Source organism: Cynocephalus volans, chromosome 7 (genome assembly GCF_027409185.1).
Source record: "Cynocephalus volans isolate mCynVol1 chromosome 7, mCynVol1.pri, whole genome shotgun sequence".
Taxonomy (NCBI): Eukaryota; Metazoa; Chordata; class Mammalia; order Dermoptera; family Cynocephalidae; genus Cynocephalus; species Cynocephalus volans.
The window spans coordinates 83947261-83961623 of NC_084466.1; the positions used below are offsets into that span (position 1 = coordinate 83947261).

A 14363-nucleotide genomic window follows, 5' to 3' on the forward strand; every position below is an offset into this window, starting at 1 on the left:
ACTCTCTCCTCCCTGATGCTGCCCTGGTTCTCAGCAGGAGTATTGTAACAGGCCCCAGCAATGCACTTCACTTAGTCTTCAGTCATCCTTCACGTGTTGATTATGTGCACACGTCTCTTGCTCCAACTTTTCATCTCTTGTCTCCCTCCCTGCCTCTCTGTAGGAATCATAATCTGTACGTCATCATATTTCACTCTATAAAGTGAGCTAACTCTTACTAATTTAGGTTCAGAGTTTTTGCATTTGGGAGTGAGTTTACCACTCTTGCGTAATCTTATGCCCAATCATCAGCAAATGTACAAATGTACCCTTCACGCATGTGAGAGAGGCATTGGGTGCCCTTTTTCCCGTCTCTATCTCTGAGCTCCTGTGTTAGCTGTACACAGCACGGGGGATCCCAGGATTACTGCAGATATTTTAAGCACATTACCGAGACTGATTATATGGAAACTAGGGTAAGCAAACTACTCCATGGAGTAAGCACTTCTCTATTGTGACATTTGGAATCTCATCCCAGATGCTAAGTTCAAAGACAGATGCTCTTTTCACGGTTGTGACACTTGGTATCGTGGAGCAGTTCATTCACATTCACAGGAGGAGGCATGGGCTGCCTGATGATGGGTTCAGTTAGTGCTCCTCGGGGTCAGGCCTCTTACCAGCTATTTATAGCCACATGATGATTATCCTTATTTAAGACTCCTCCATTTTCTTTTTGTTTTCTTTATTCTAATGCATTGAGAAAACATAACTGGTTTTAACACTACAGAATTTTTGTCTTTAAATCCCCCAAAGTGGTAGTCACTGTTTGTGTAGCAAACAAACTAAGCAATCTTACCTCTTCTGGAATCTCAGGAGACTGGCTCAGGGCTGAGTCTCGGCTGAGAGGTGTTGCTGAGCATGCAGACAGTGAGCCGTTTCTGCTGCGTCCCCTGTCCCCCTCTGCCATTTCCCAAATTACCCTGCTGTTCATTTGTGCTGGAGAGAGTATTAGAAATAGACTTCCTGGTCCACTCTAAGTTCATTTTCATGGGTCCCCTTCCTGATGCTTGGAAAAGCATTATTCAAATCTTGCATAGTCTGGTTTTCTGATATTAGGGTTTGGGCAAATTATATGGAAGGGAAGACAGCAGTGTGGGCAGGCAACCGAGTAGGGTTTTCAGGTCAGGGTACATTGGGCTGGATGTAAACATGAGGGATGAGTGAAGACTGTAAGTGAAGTGCCCCGTTGGGGCCTGTTACAATACTCCAGGTGAGAACTAGCATCAGGGCAGAGAGAGAGCAATTATGGGAAATAGCTGGGTTGGAATCAACACGTTGTGGAGATGGAAATCAGGAAAGCGAGAGATAAGGGAGAAGCTTTTTCTCATCAGGAGCAAGTAGAACAGTTGTTTGTACTTTGCTTGTCCAATATTTGTCCTTCAAAGAGCCCAAGATTCTTTGTACAGAGCATGCAATGCTTTACAGAGTCAGAGAATATCAAAGGTGAAGGTGACTTTATAGATCTGTGCCATCCAATATGGCGGCCACTACCTGCGTGTGGCTTGAGAAGGTAATCAGAATTGAGTTGGGCTGTAGTCATAAAATGCACACTAGATTTCCAAGATTTAGATGAAAAAAGGAATGTGAAATAGTTCATCAATAGTGTTTTATGCTTATGACATATTGAAATAATATTTTGCATATGTCAGGTTAAATACAATGTACTATTAAAATTATATTCTATATTTCTTTTTGCTTTCTTTAGTGTGGCTACTAGGAAGTTTAGAATTGTATATGTGGCTTGCAGGATATTTCTATTACAGAACATTACTATAAATCATCTAGTTCAACATTTTTGATTGATTGCTCATGAAATTGTAGACTTTCAGAAATAAAATTATCTGACAGTCAACAACTCCATTTCTAGGTGCAGACACCAATGCCATGAAAGGTTAAGTTCCAGGAACCTGCCCAGTGTTCCAAGAATAGTTCCAGAGTGAAAGAAACTAGGGCCTGTGTCTTTAGATCCCTCCAGTATTCTTTTTAGGGCTGTTTTCCTCTTAACTTAGGTGAATAGCTCCCTTGGGCACAATGAAGATATCCACCTTAAATTAATTTTGAAAATTAACTGGGTCATGCTACTGTGAAATTCTATTACATTTCTTTGAACCTAATCTCTAATAAAATCTAGTTACTTGAGTCTGACTATTGTATGATATCACCAGTCAATATTCATAGAGAGGATCTTTAAATATTGTGCACTCACACTTTATGATTAAGTGAACTTTGGACTGCATGTTGCATAATCCAGGGAGAGCAGGAGTAAGTCTTAGCAGCTCATCCAGCAACCTCCTGTACGACCAGTGGCCATCTCAGCAGCAGTTCTCTTCACAGAGACCAGTCACATTTAAAAATGTTTCCCTCTTAGTGCATATTTTCCCCATAATGTATTACTTTCTCACATGAGTATGTCAGAAAAATGGAGACAGTAAATGCAAAAGAAACAAAAATCTGAGTGGATGGTGTTCAAACATTACCAGGCTGTTAGCAGCTGAGTCATGTAGAGAAGACAAAGGTAGGTTTTATTACCAGGGGGTGATGCTAGGCTTTTTTAACTATTCAGAACTTCGTGTTTTTAGGAATTTATTTTAAACTACATTGATGAAATTATGGGCTGTGATGATAAATACAGCGATGGTAGCCAAGATGAAACCTGTGTGGTTATTAGTAGTCTGACATCTTACAGCAGTGCTGTATGGTTATTTTTATTTCACTCACAATCTGCAATCCATATAAAGAAGAGCCATGTTGTGTGTAATCTATGATAGTTTTCAGTGGAGATCTTGCTTTATGAGCATGAGTATAGAGCATGACGGGGATACTCAGGGTAGGAGAGCTGTTCCACAGTTCTTAGTCCATCATCCAGGCTCTTTTATGCAGGGTGACAGGTTGACAAGATACACGAGGGTGATGCTGGCAGTATTATGCTGAGGCGGTGGACACGACCACTTGGATGTGGTGATGTCTTTGTTAACAGTGTGAATTCAGTGCTGTAGTGCCACACTCTGACAAATGTATACCCCATTACAGTATCATACAGAGTATTTTCACCCCCCTAAAGATCCTCTGTGTCCCACCTATTCCTTCCTTCCAGGGGGGTGGGGGTTTACCCTGGAAACCACTGTTCTTTGTTACTGTCTCTATAATTTTGCTTTTTCCAGAACATCATATAGTTGGAATCATACAGTATGTAGCCTGTTCAGACTGGCTTCTTTGTAATATGAATTTGTTTCCTCCAAGTCTTTTCAGGGCTTGATGGCTCATTTCTTTTTATCCCTGAATAATATTCCATTGTCTGGATGTACCACAGTTTATTTATCGATTTTCCTACTGAAGGACATCATGATTACTTGCAGGTTTTGGAAATTATGAATAAGGCTGCTATAAACACTCACATGCAGGTTTTGCATATGCATAAGTTTTTGACTCCTCTGGGTAAATGCCAAGGGGTGTGATCTCTGGATCATATGGTAAGAGTATGTTTAGCTTTGTAAGAAACTGCCAGCCTGTCTTCCACAGTGGCTGTACCATTTTGCATTCCCACCAGCAGTGAGCGAGAGCTCCTATTGCTCCACGTCCTCACAGCATTTGGTGTTGTCAGTGTTTGGGATTTTAGCCATTCAATAGGTGTGTAGTGGTATCTCATTGTTGTTTTAATATGTAATCCATAATGACATATGATGATCTTTTCATGCTTTATTGCCATATGTATATCTTCTCTGGTGAAGCATTAACTCAGATCTTTTGCTCATTTTGAAATTGAATTGTTTGCTTTCTTACTGTTGAGTGTTAAGAGCTCTTTATATATTTTGGGTACAAGTCCTTTATCAGAGATGTGTTTCACCAATATTTCCTCCCAGTCTGTGGCTTGCTTTCTTATTCTGTTAACAACATCTTTTGCAGAGCAGAAGTCTTTAATTTTAGCAAAATCTAACTTATCAATGTTTTCTTTCATGGATTATGCTTTTGGTGTTTCAAGTTTTCTTTGATAATATTTTTCTGTAGTTTTTTAAAACTTACACATGTCAACTTATTCTTGTAGAGGGTACTCTTAAATTATGAATACACATATTTACCTATTTTTTCCCCTAACAATAGCTAATGTTAATTAGTATATATATCCTTTTTTTTCTCCCCAGTGACCACCCCTCAAACAAAAAGTCCTGCAAAGAAGACAAAAGGCTTGGCACAGTTTTACTCCTTGCCCTTCATTCTTTCCCACTTCCTTTCTTGTCAAAATCACTTAAGTTGGTTCCAGAGAGTAATTAACTTTTTCCAGTTAATACTTTCGAATTTCTTTGCTCACCAGTGCTGCTGTTACCGAACCCAAATCCAGCTGCCTGCCCCAGACAAAAACAAATGACTCAAAAGTCAAAGACTGGTGGAACAGGAAGTCAGCTTTATCCAGGAACACCAGTGACCTGAGGAGAGATGTTGGGCTAACCCGCCTCTCTGGTAAACCTGAAGGAGACTGGCCAGACCAAAACCATCACAAAGACTCAGATGTACTGAGGGGTTTTTAAAGAAGAAACGAAAAGGAGGGAGGGGAATGTGAAAGGGACCAGGTGCAAATTCTCGTCCAGGCTCCTTCTGGCTTCTGTTCTCATCTTTGACGTTATATTGGGGTCCTGCCTGATTTTGCTTTGCTTTGGGGTGGAATCAGCACAGCTTTATCAATGTATTCCTTGGTTTCTCAATGTCTAGATAATGCATGCCTTGTGGCAGGTCTGCAATTCCAGGCAGACTGGAAAACAGCTTTACTATACGTAAATAATGTGATCTTGCCCTGCAACCCAGGTTCAAAATATCAAATAACCAGGGAAAAGAGGGAGCTCAGAAAAATGCATGCTAAGAAAAGAAGTGACCTTTTTCTTTTTTCCTACAGCCCATGCGGTTTTAGGTCCCCACATGGCTTCAGTCCTGCCCACTCCAGCACACCTTGTTGATGGATTTTGGACGTGACCGGTGCCACTGTGTGCACAAGGAGCACAAAATAGCCGCCAGCCTCTCTTCCACTCCAGCACCAGGCCCCTCCCCGCTTCCCTTGACGAGAAGCCTCCTGACTTAAACAGAAGCCCCTTTTGCTTCCACAAGGATGCAGCTCTTCACCCCGATCCACATTAGCCCAATGCCCCTCCTTGATGGTATCAGCCAGCCCTTGGTGCACTATATAAGCTCTGCCACCCCCACACCTGCTGCTGTCCCCCATTTTCAGGGCAGCCCTAGGCTCCTACCACTTTGAGCACAGCCTGGCAGATTTTCTTCCTTTAATAAAGCTTGAACAGTACCCGGCATCTCAGCTCACTTTCTTTCACTTGTGTTTCATTCCTCTTGTAGAAGTAGATTCCCAGGATCTTTCAGTGAGCATCTGTGAGTGGAAAACTGTCTGATTCTTTGTGTTCCTAAAAATGGTTTTGTGTCGTCGTCACAATTAAGCAATGTTTTTGCTGAGTATGGAATTCTTGATTCAAAATTCCTTTCTTTCAGCACTTTAAAGATACTGCTTCATTATCTTCCTGGACCCAGGTTTGCTGATGAGCACCATGTCAATCTGATTCTTGCTCCTCTGCAGCTAAGCTGTTTTTTGTTTTGATTAGTTTTTAATGATATAGTCATCCTTCATGTTCTGAAATTTCAACATGACGGTCTAAGTATTTTTTTTTTCCCATTAGTTATCTGCTCAGCACTGGAAAGACCTTTCAGTCTGAGAATTGTGTCATTCTCTGTCATGTCCCATCTTCAAGTGTGGCCTCCCCTGAGCTCCCGTCCTCGGTGTAGCTCTAGGGCTGGGCGCTCGCACTCTGCCCGTCTCCCCAGCTCTCTTAATTCCCCTTTTATCCCCTTCATCTCCTTATGCCCCATTTCGGAAGAATTGCGTGGCTTTGTCTTCTAGTTCAGGAATTCTCTCTTCAGCCTTGGTTTGTTTCTCTCTCCAGTTTTTAGTGTCTATTGAGTTTTTATTTCAACAATTATATTTGTATTTGAAAGATCTCTAATTGATTCTTTTTTCATAACAGTCTAGGGTTGCGTCATGTATTGATACTCAGTCCTGGAGGACATGAGTTACCCTCACCTGGAGTCCTTTTCTGATCACTTTGTTATCTGACAGTGACTTTGGTTTTGCTTCCTCCTCTTTGTGGTGTTCGTGTACCTCTTCGTGGTGTTCAGTGCCTTGTGCATGCTGGCACACTGTCTTCAGTGAGTGGTAGGACATGCCACCAGCTGGGCCACCCTGATGGCTGGTCTGCTGAGCATGATTGCTCCAAGTTCCTGCCACGTAAACAGCTCTGTGTCCCATGAACAGAGGGGAAGCCCTCTCCAAAGGAGTTTTCCTAAGGGCCAGTGTTTTAGTGGTTTAGCTCTTATCTGGTGTTGTTAGCTACCATGTTAACCCCGCTTGCTGAAATGCATGCGTGCTGGTTGAGGAGGGGAAGCCAACCTAGCTATGCTGTTTTCATTTGATTTGTGCAGCCCTTTAGGCTGCATCCAGACCTTTCTTTAGCCAAGGACAGAGCCCAGATGATTCTAGTCAAACCTGAATCAAACCTACTTTTGAGTTTTTTTTTTTTTTTAAGACCGGTAAGGGGATCACCACCCTCGGCACGGTGTCGTCCGCACTACACTCAGCCAGTGAGCGCACCGGCCATCCCTATATAGGATCCAAACCCGCCGCCTCGGCGCTACCAGTGCCACACTCTCCCAAGTGAGCCACGGGGCCGACCCTACTTTTGAGTTTTGACCCTGACACTTACCAGCTGGGGATCCTTGGGGAAGTTACAGTCAAAGGACAAAATCACAACAAATTTAGCTTAGGAATCTTAATTGGCTTTATTTGCAATTCTAGAATTGGGCAACACTTCTTTCTACAAAATAGAATGAGTATTCTGATGAGCTGAGCAGAGGACGTTGGTTTTATAGACAGAGAAGGGCTGAAGAAAAGAAACAGTACAAAAAGCAGATTGGTCATTTCAAAGTTGCTTTCCTTGTAAGGCAGGAGCGAGGAAACAACACTAGAAAAATAACTGATTGGTTAACATCAGGTTACTTTAGGTTTCTTTTTTGTAAAGATTAAAGCAGAGGGAACTTCTTCATCATGCTGACTGAAACTGGCTTGTTTGGGAATTTGGCTGTTATCTCTCATTCTCCTGATTTCTTGGAAGATCAGATAAACAACTTAGTTTCAGTTTGGTGACATGGAAATTTAGCACGAGCGACTCCATTGTGGTGTGGTCTGTTGGGTCTGGTGCAGGAGCTCAGTCCAAACCAATGGCCTCCTATAAATTTTATTTAACGTTACCTAACTCAGCCTCACTTTCCTCATCGACAAAATGTAGGTAGTAATACCACCCACACTGAATTATTGAGAGACTTAAACAAGAGAATGTATATCAAGCACTCAAAATTAATAATTAAAACAATGACCATTAATATGATATTGTAATTATTTTCAGAGTAATATACTAGGGATACAGAGACCCGAACCTCCCTCAGGAGGTTTTTGTCTGTAACTAGATTGTTAACACCTCTCTGTGTAATTTGAACTCTGCATGGATACAACGTCTTCAGAAAATCTAATAATCACCACAGGGGCTGAATTTAAAGAGCATTACAAAGGTCTGCTCATATCAGAGAGTGCATTGGAGAGTCCACCTCTTCCCAAGAAACAAAACCAGTTTTCTATGTGATCATGGTGCTTTGATAAAATTAGAGGAACTCATTGATTATGCAGAGTCCTGTTAACCAACCTCCCCGCCCCCACCCTGGTCCCTGGGAGGGATACGGAGGCAGGATGAGTTGGCGCCCGTTCAAACCTGCGCTTCAGCAAAACTATGCTAAGCCGTGTGGTGGTGTGGACATTAATAGGAATCCCAATTGTCATTTCCTCTCCTCATGAAGGATAAAAGCTGTGACCACCACATTAACTCCAGTTTCTGAAGCAATTTAATGGTGTCATTTTCTCTTTCTGCCTTGATTTCCACACAGAACACACCTTCTGCCTTCTCAGCTGACTCTGGAAATGCAGGATTCAATCACTGTCTCTCTGGCCTGTGATGAGGATAATTTTCCCACTCCTTTAGCATTGGAAATAAGGAGAACAGGCTCGTTTTGAACTTGGGACTAAGGCACTAAATAACCTGAGAAGACATTGCTGAGGTGGTTCTGCCTGGAAAGCAATCAAGAATGTCCAGGGCTGTGGGAGCAGCCATGAGCCTCAAACCGCATGTTTTAGCAGGAATAAAAGTAACACAAATGGGTCTGAGTGGGCAGGGTCTAAATGGACATGTTTTTTTCCCACTCCTTAAACTTTTTTTCCCCACATCTGTTTGTACACATTCGTCTCCAGACACTTGCCTCTGCTTTTGTAGGTCACCGTGAGGGGGACTGAGTCCTGCTAACATCCCAGGCTATGGTTGGCACGTCTCTGTTCTCTCCACCGAGAGGGTGCAGGCAGGTGCAGGAAGTGTCCACCGAGCACAGCTCGTGTCCAGTGAGGGTGGGCAGCCACCAGCCACCGCTGGGACATGCACAGCTGTGCTGCCTCCGACACCTCGCCAGCCTCTGAAACATGTTTAAACAGCAAACCCCTTCACCACTCACCACAGGGCACCTCTAGACAAATAGGGGAAGCATTATTTAGAGCTGTAGCTTCCTAAAACTCTAATGATAGTTTTGCAATTTTAGGTTTTTGAGAGGTGTTTCAACTGAAAAGTTTAAGATAGGCGTTTTCTTTCTTTAATCTGTAAACGTTTTTCTATACCTTAATTGCTAATGTTTGCAGATATTTTTGTAGTTAAGGTTGTTTTGGCAGAGATGTTATCGTTGTGTTGTCTTTCTTATTCAGTGTCAGGACTAAGAGAGGAAGTGAGGAAGGGACGAAGGGTCCCGTCCGAAGGGTCCCGTCCCGGTGGGAAGTTGGAAACCTGGCTGCTGGAGGACAAGTCAAGGACATTGCCGTGTGGCCCCAGCTGTCAGGAGGGCTGCTCTCAGTTGCAGGTTCTGAAGGAGAGGGCATCTGCAGCGGGCAGTTGGGAGAAGGGAGACTTGGTGTAATTGCCCCTGTGCGTGCGGAAGATCACTTAAAGGAAATGGCTCTGCCCGTTTGAAGGAAAAGAGATTCACCAAGGAGGCTAAGAGAAATCCAATAGGAAACCACGTAAGGGGCCTTAGGCAAAGCTCTGATATGGAAGAACTACCCTGCTGCAGCTACTGGGAGATTAAATGAGCATAGGACAAACTGCCTGCTCCCAATCAGACACTAATAAAGATGAAATTGCCTTTTAAAAGGATGCTATAAGACAAACAGTAACTTCGTTAAGATCATGGCACTTAAGAAAATTTGGGGGAATAAAGGGCTGGAAGAAACCATCGTTTTATTTTCAGAAATTGAAAACAGATGTTTAGACATAGAAATCCCTGCATTTTAGATGTAAGGAGAATTAAGTAGAAATTGTTGGATTTTGGAGTGTTAAAACAAGATCATAATTTTGTTCAGTCTGATCATTATTTGTCGTGTTCTCCATCCTAAAATATTAAATTTCTGGGCTTAACGAGGTCAGTAATCATCAGCCAAGGAAATAAGACAACAGGCTGAGACAAGGATTGTCAGCACATAGTCTCAGCACTTTCTGCGGGAGGTGTTAGCTGGTCTAGCTGCACTTGGAAATCTTTAGCCTTTTTTCTTACTAGAGAGAGAACTGAGGGTGGAATATATGAATGATTGACTTGGACAACCTGAGAGGCTTCGAGAAAAGTTGTGTTTGGTGATTAATGGAAAAATGCATTTGTGAGCCTGTTCATCATATTCAACTTTGGATTGAAGAAATACCCAAAATATCTTCACTTGGTGGGTTCTTACTCAAATCGACAATTATTTATTAAATATCTCTCATGTCTAATGTGTCAAGCAGTAACCCGGATACATAGTTGTGGATTAAGGATGCATAATACTACGTAGTTCCTGCTTCCAAGGGATTTACTGTCTCTTTTGGGAGACAAGACCTGGACATGTGAAAAGGAAATGAAAAAAATTAGTGATAGCCTAAGACAATAATAGAAGAGGTGTCCACAAGGCATGATTAACTGCTAAAGGAGTTATGCAGAGGATAAATGAACACTTGAAGCAGAGTGGTCATGGTAAGCTTTTAAGAGAAGGACTAAGTTTCCATTTTGCTTTTTTAAAAATCAGCGTTATTAAGTTGTAATTTACATACAGTGAAATTTGCCCTTTCTAGGTGTGTAGTGTGGCTTGATGATTTTGACAAACATATACAGCTGTGTACAATCATGGTATGGAATAGTTCCATCACCCCTAAGTTCTCCCATGCCCCTTTGTAGTCAAGTCCCTTCCCTCCTCCCAGCCCCTGACAGCCACTGATCTGATTTCTGTCCCTTTAGCTTTGCCTTTTCCAGAATGTCATGCAGGTGGCATCGTACAGTGTGCAGTCTTCTGTGTCTGGCTCTTCCACTTCCCACACTGCTTTTAGGATTCATCTGTGTTGCAGCATGTGTCAAAAGTCATTCCTTTGTATTGCCGAGTGGTATTCTATTGCATGGATGTTTATCCACTGACCTGTGTGTTTGAGTTAGGTTTCAAAGGGTAAGTAGATTTAGATGGAGGTGGTGGTAGTAGTGGTGGTCAGGGCAATTGGAGGTAAAATGGCATAAGGAGGGTAGAATGAGTCACTGGGATATATCCTGACTCTGGGCAGAACCAGTAAACCAGAGAGGAAGACTGCTGGATATGAGCCCTTATCTGCATTTTTATTATGGATAAATCCAGCTCATGTCTTATCTCCTCCTTTTTACTCCAATCAGCAGTAATTTCTCCCTGACCTGAGTTCCTGTTCATCTGTCTGTTCTTCACCTGTCTGTCCCTCTGTCCATCCATCCATTATTTATCCACCCATTCTTCCATCGTCTATTTATTTTATTTATTCATCATTTAGCAACATTTGCTGAAGGTCTCTAATGTGCCAGGCACTGAATATGATCAGTTAAACAGATTAAACATTATAATCCCTGCCCCCAAAACGTTTTTAGGAGTCTAGTGAAGGAAACAGCAGGAAAGTCGTCAGTGAACAGAAGCTTGTCATACACTATCTCACGTTCCATGCGGGTCCTCGAGGGCAAGAAGTTCACCTGGTCTTCTATTTCAGCGCCTTGAATGTTGTGAGTTCAAGAAGAACAAAAAAGTAGTTTGAATTGAAGCACCTTCGATTAGTTTTGATCTTTGGGAAGGAAAAGAACTCACTTGTAGGGATGTGGAGGTTTTTGCTGTTGAGGACGTGGCGCAGGAGGAGTGTTAACTGTTATGGGCCCCTTGAGCCGACTGTCTGGAGTGGAAAACCACCGCATGCCACACTTACAGTCTCCTCTTCAAGTATTTGTGGTTCAGAAAATGGATTGAAAAATGCCAGCAGGCAACAATCTATCATAATGTATGAGATATAAGTGCATGGATTAAAAAACAGAACTATCAAGTTCCATTGTGTGGAGGTGGGTGGGCAAAGGCAGCCGGGACTTCCCGGGGCCCATCCAGTTAGTGCTGAGCCCACACCCTGGCCAGCAGAAGCAGTCCCGGGCTGACCTCGCAGATGACGGGGAAGCCGGTGACTGACAGTGAGCACACCCCAGCAAGTGCCTGTCACTCCAGTCAGGAGAAAATCCTGGTTCTTCCACACGTCCTGTGCCTTTCCTTTGCACGCCAGTACGTGTCCATCCAGGCCCCTGTCCCTTCCTCCAGGGCTTCCGGCTGATCCGGGTTGGTGAGCTTTTCTTCCTCTGAGCCATCCTGGCTCTCATCTGTACCACTTTTTAGTTCATAGACAATTTTTTTAACCTTAGAATTATTTACATATTTTTTGACACTTATATTTGCTTTCATCATCTTGAATGAAGAATCTGAGATTCACTTCATGTGATGTGTGCCTTGACTAACACACATTTATTGACAGCGTAACACAAGGCAGTGGGGTTAACTGGGAAGAGTGCAGGCTCCGCATCTGGCAGACCAAGGTTGAAATCCCAGACATGATCGTGATCTGATGGTCATGAGATCTTGGGAAAACTATGAAACTTCTCAAAAGACACATATATAGTCTACTAACCTATAAAACAGGAATACTTTTATAAAATCAGGATTATTCAGTGGAAATAGATAATCTGCAAATGGCCTGGCTTTTGATAGTTATTCCCTAAACACTGTTTTTAATGTTTTGGTTGTTGTCGAGTAATTAAGTGAATGATCAGTATAACCTCATAAGTGCATCTCGAAAACAGGTTGCAAAGATTCTGATGGACGGTTTCGGTTTTCTGGGTCTACTTTCCAGGCTGCAGGTGGGCTGGTCTTGTTTTCCACAGTGTGATTAGACATGATGTCTGCCTGCTCTAGCAATCGGCAGGCTGGGAGTGAGGTGGGACCAGTCCAGGGGAGGTGAGGTCATTAGAGGAGAGTGGTGATCTGAAGGGGTTGGGCTCAGGCAGGCGTCAACAATGGTGTCACAGCGGGAAAATTCATCCAGTAGTTTTGGTGATGTTTTACTTTACAAAAGAAAACAAAAGTCAAAAAAAAAAAAAAAAAGAAAAGAAAAAAGAAAAAAAGAAACAAACCAAAAAGCAAGACAAAAGTAAAAAAAAAAAGTATGCAAAATCCCTTTAAGATTGTTGACTATTACACAGATGAAAGTAGTTATTATTCTTTTTACTGAAAGTATTAAAAAGAAGTGGCATTTCTCAAATATTTTCAACCTTGTATACTATAGCCAATGCTCACATCTATCAAGTTATAAGTTGAATCTGAAAAAAGGGCTAGCAGCAATATTACTAATAAATACTTGATCAGGGTGTAGTAGGGAGACTCTTGTTTCCTTTAAGTGGCAGCTAAAAGCTTTTTTCTCCCCAAATAACCATTTTTCATTTCTCTTCTCCGGATTCAAGCTGTTTTTTTCTTTAGCAGTGAACACAATTTAGGGTAGATTGTAAGTGAAGACATAAGTGCTGTTGGTTTGGGGGGGTGAAGAGCCGATGTGTCTGTGAGAGCAGGTGTCAGCCACAAACAGGCTTCATGGCCATGGCCCTCGTGTGTTAGGGTGCAGGTTTCTTTCTGAGTGGATGGAAGGCTGGGATTGATTTAACGGTCATTAAAAATAGCTGTTTTCTTCTGTGCTGATTTGCTCTGGCACTGGATCCTGGGTTAGCATCAAAACAAGCATATGAGTTATTGGTTCAGCCTTCTTTCTTTGCCTGTTCAGTAGGGAGTAGCTGAGGCAGGCTGGGCACCAACTTAAAAAAAAAAAAAAGATCCTTATGGAAATACAGTAGCTATAGTTTGAATGTTTGTGTCCATCCAAAATTCGTGTTGAAACTTAATTACCAATGCAACAGTAATGAGAGGTGGGGCCTTTAGGAGGTGACTAGGTCATGAGGGCAGAGCGGGTTTACCTCATGTTTCAGTCTGTTTGGGCTGCTATAACAAAGCACCTTGGACTGGAGAATTTATAAATAGTAGAAATTTATTTCTCACAGTTCTGGAGGCTGGGAAGTCCAAGAACAAGGCACTGGACTTGATCAGATTAAACGTCTGGTGAGGTCCCAGCATCTGCTTATAGGATGGGCCCTTGTTGCTGCATCATCACATAGTGGAAGGGACAGAAGGGAAAAGAGGACAAACTTGTTTCCTCAAGCCCTTTTATAAGAGCACTAATCCCATCTATGAGGGCAGAGCCCTCATGGCTTAATCATCTCCTAAAGGCCTGACCTCTAAATACTGTTGCACAGGGGATTAAGTTTTAATATGAATTTGGGAGGGACACACACAGTCAAATCCTAGTGCCTTCTTTTTGTACTTCCACTATATGAGGACGCAACAACAAGGCACCATCTTGGCAGCACAGACTGGGCCCTTGTCAGACCCTGAATCTGCTGGTGCTTTGATCTTGGACTTCCCAGCCTCCAGCACTGTGTGAAATAGATTTCTATTATTTATAAGTTACCAAGTCTGTGATATTTTATTACAGCAGCAGAATCAGATTAAGACAACAGTCCTCTGAATTTTAACTTCCCCACACCTACCCAGAGAGACTTCCTTGGGAAAACGATTCTTGTTCTGTGGACCAGTACAATTTGGCTAGTAATATTGAGTTAAAAGAGACTTGTTAAATCAGGCTGTGAAAGTACAGCAATGTACTGTGCTGGAGAAAAGTGTAGAAAAAGTCTCTAAACACAGAACTCAGATTGAGTTGTGAATTCTATCTCCAGCTTTGCCAGGAACTCACTGGGTGAGTTTTCAACTTCCCTGAATCCAGATTTTTCATTCTGGGCCAGCT

General features: G+C 42.5%; 1 protein-coding gene across 1 annotated transcript in view; it reads left to right on the forward strand.

Moving 5' to 3' along the window:
- The first annotated feature begins 1516 nt into the window (after positions 1-1516).
- The window catches only part of ATP8A2 (ATPase phospholipid transporting 8A2), a 584662-nt gene continuing 571815 nt past the window's right edge, over positions 1517-14363 (forward strand). The window contains exon 1 of the mRNA XM_063101556.1: positions 1517-1549. Within this exon, the coding sequence (XP_062957626.1) occupies positions 1517-1549 (33 nt within the window). The remainder of the gene's footprint in view (positions 1550-14363) is intronic.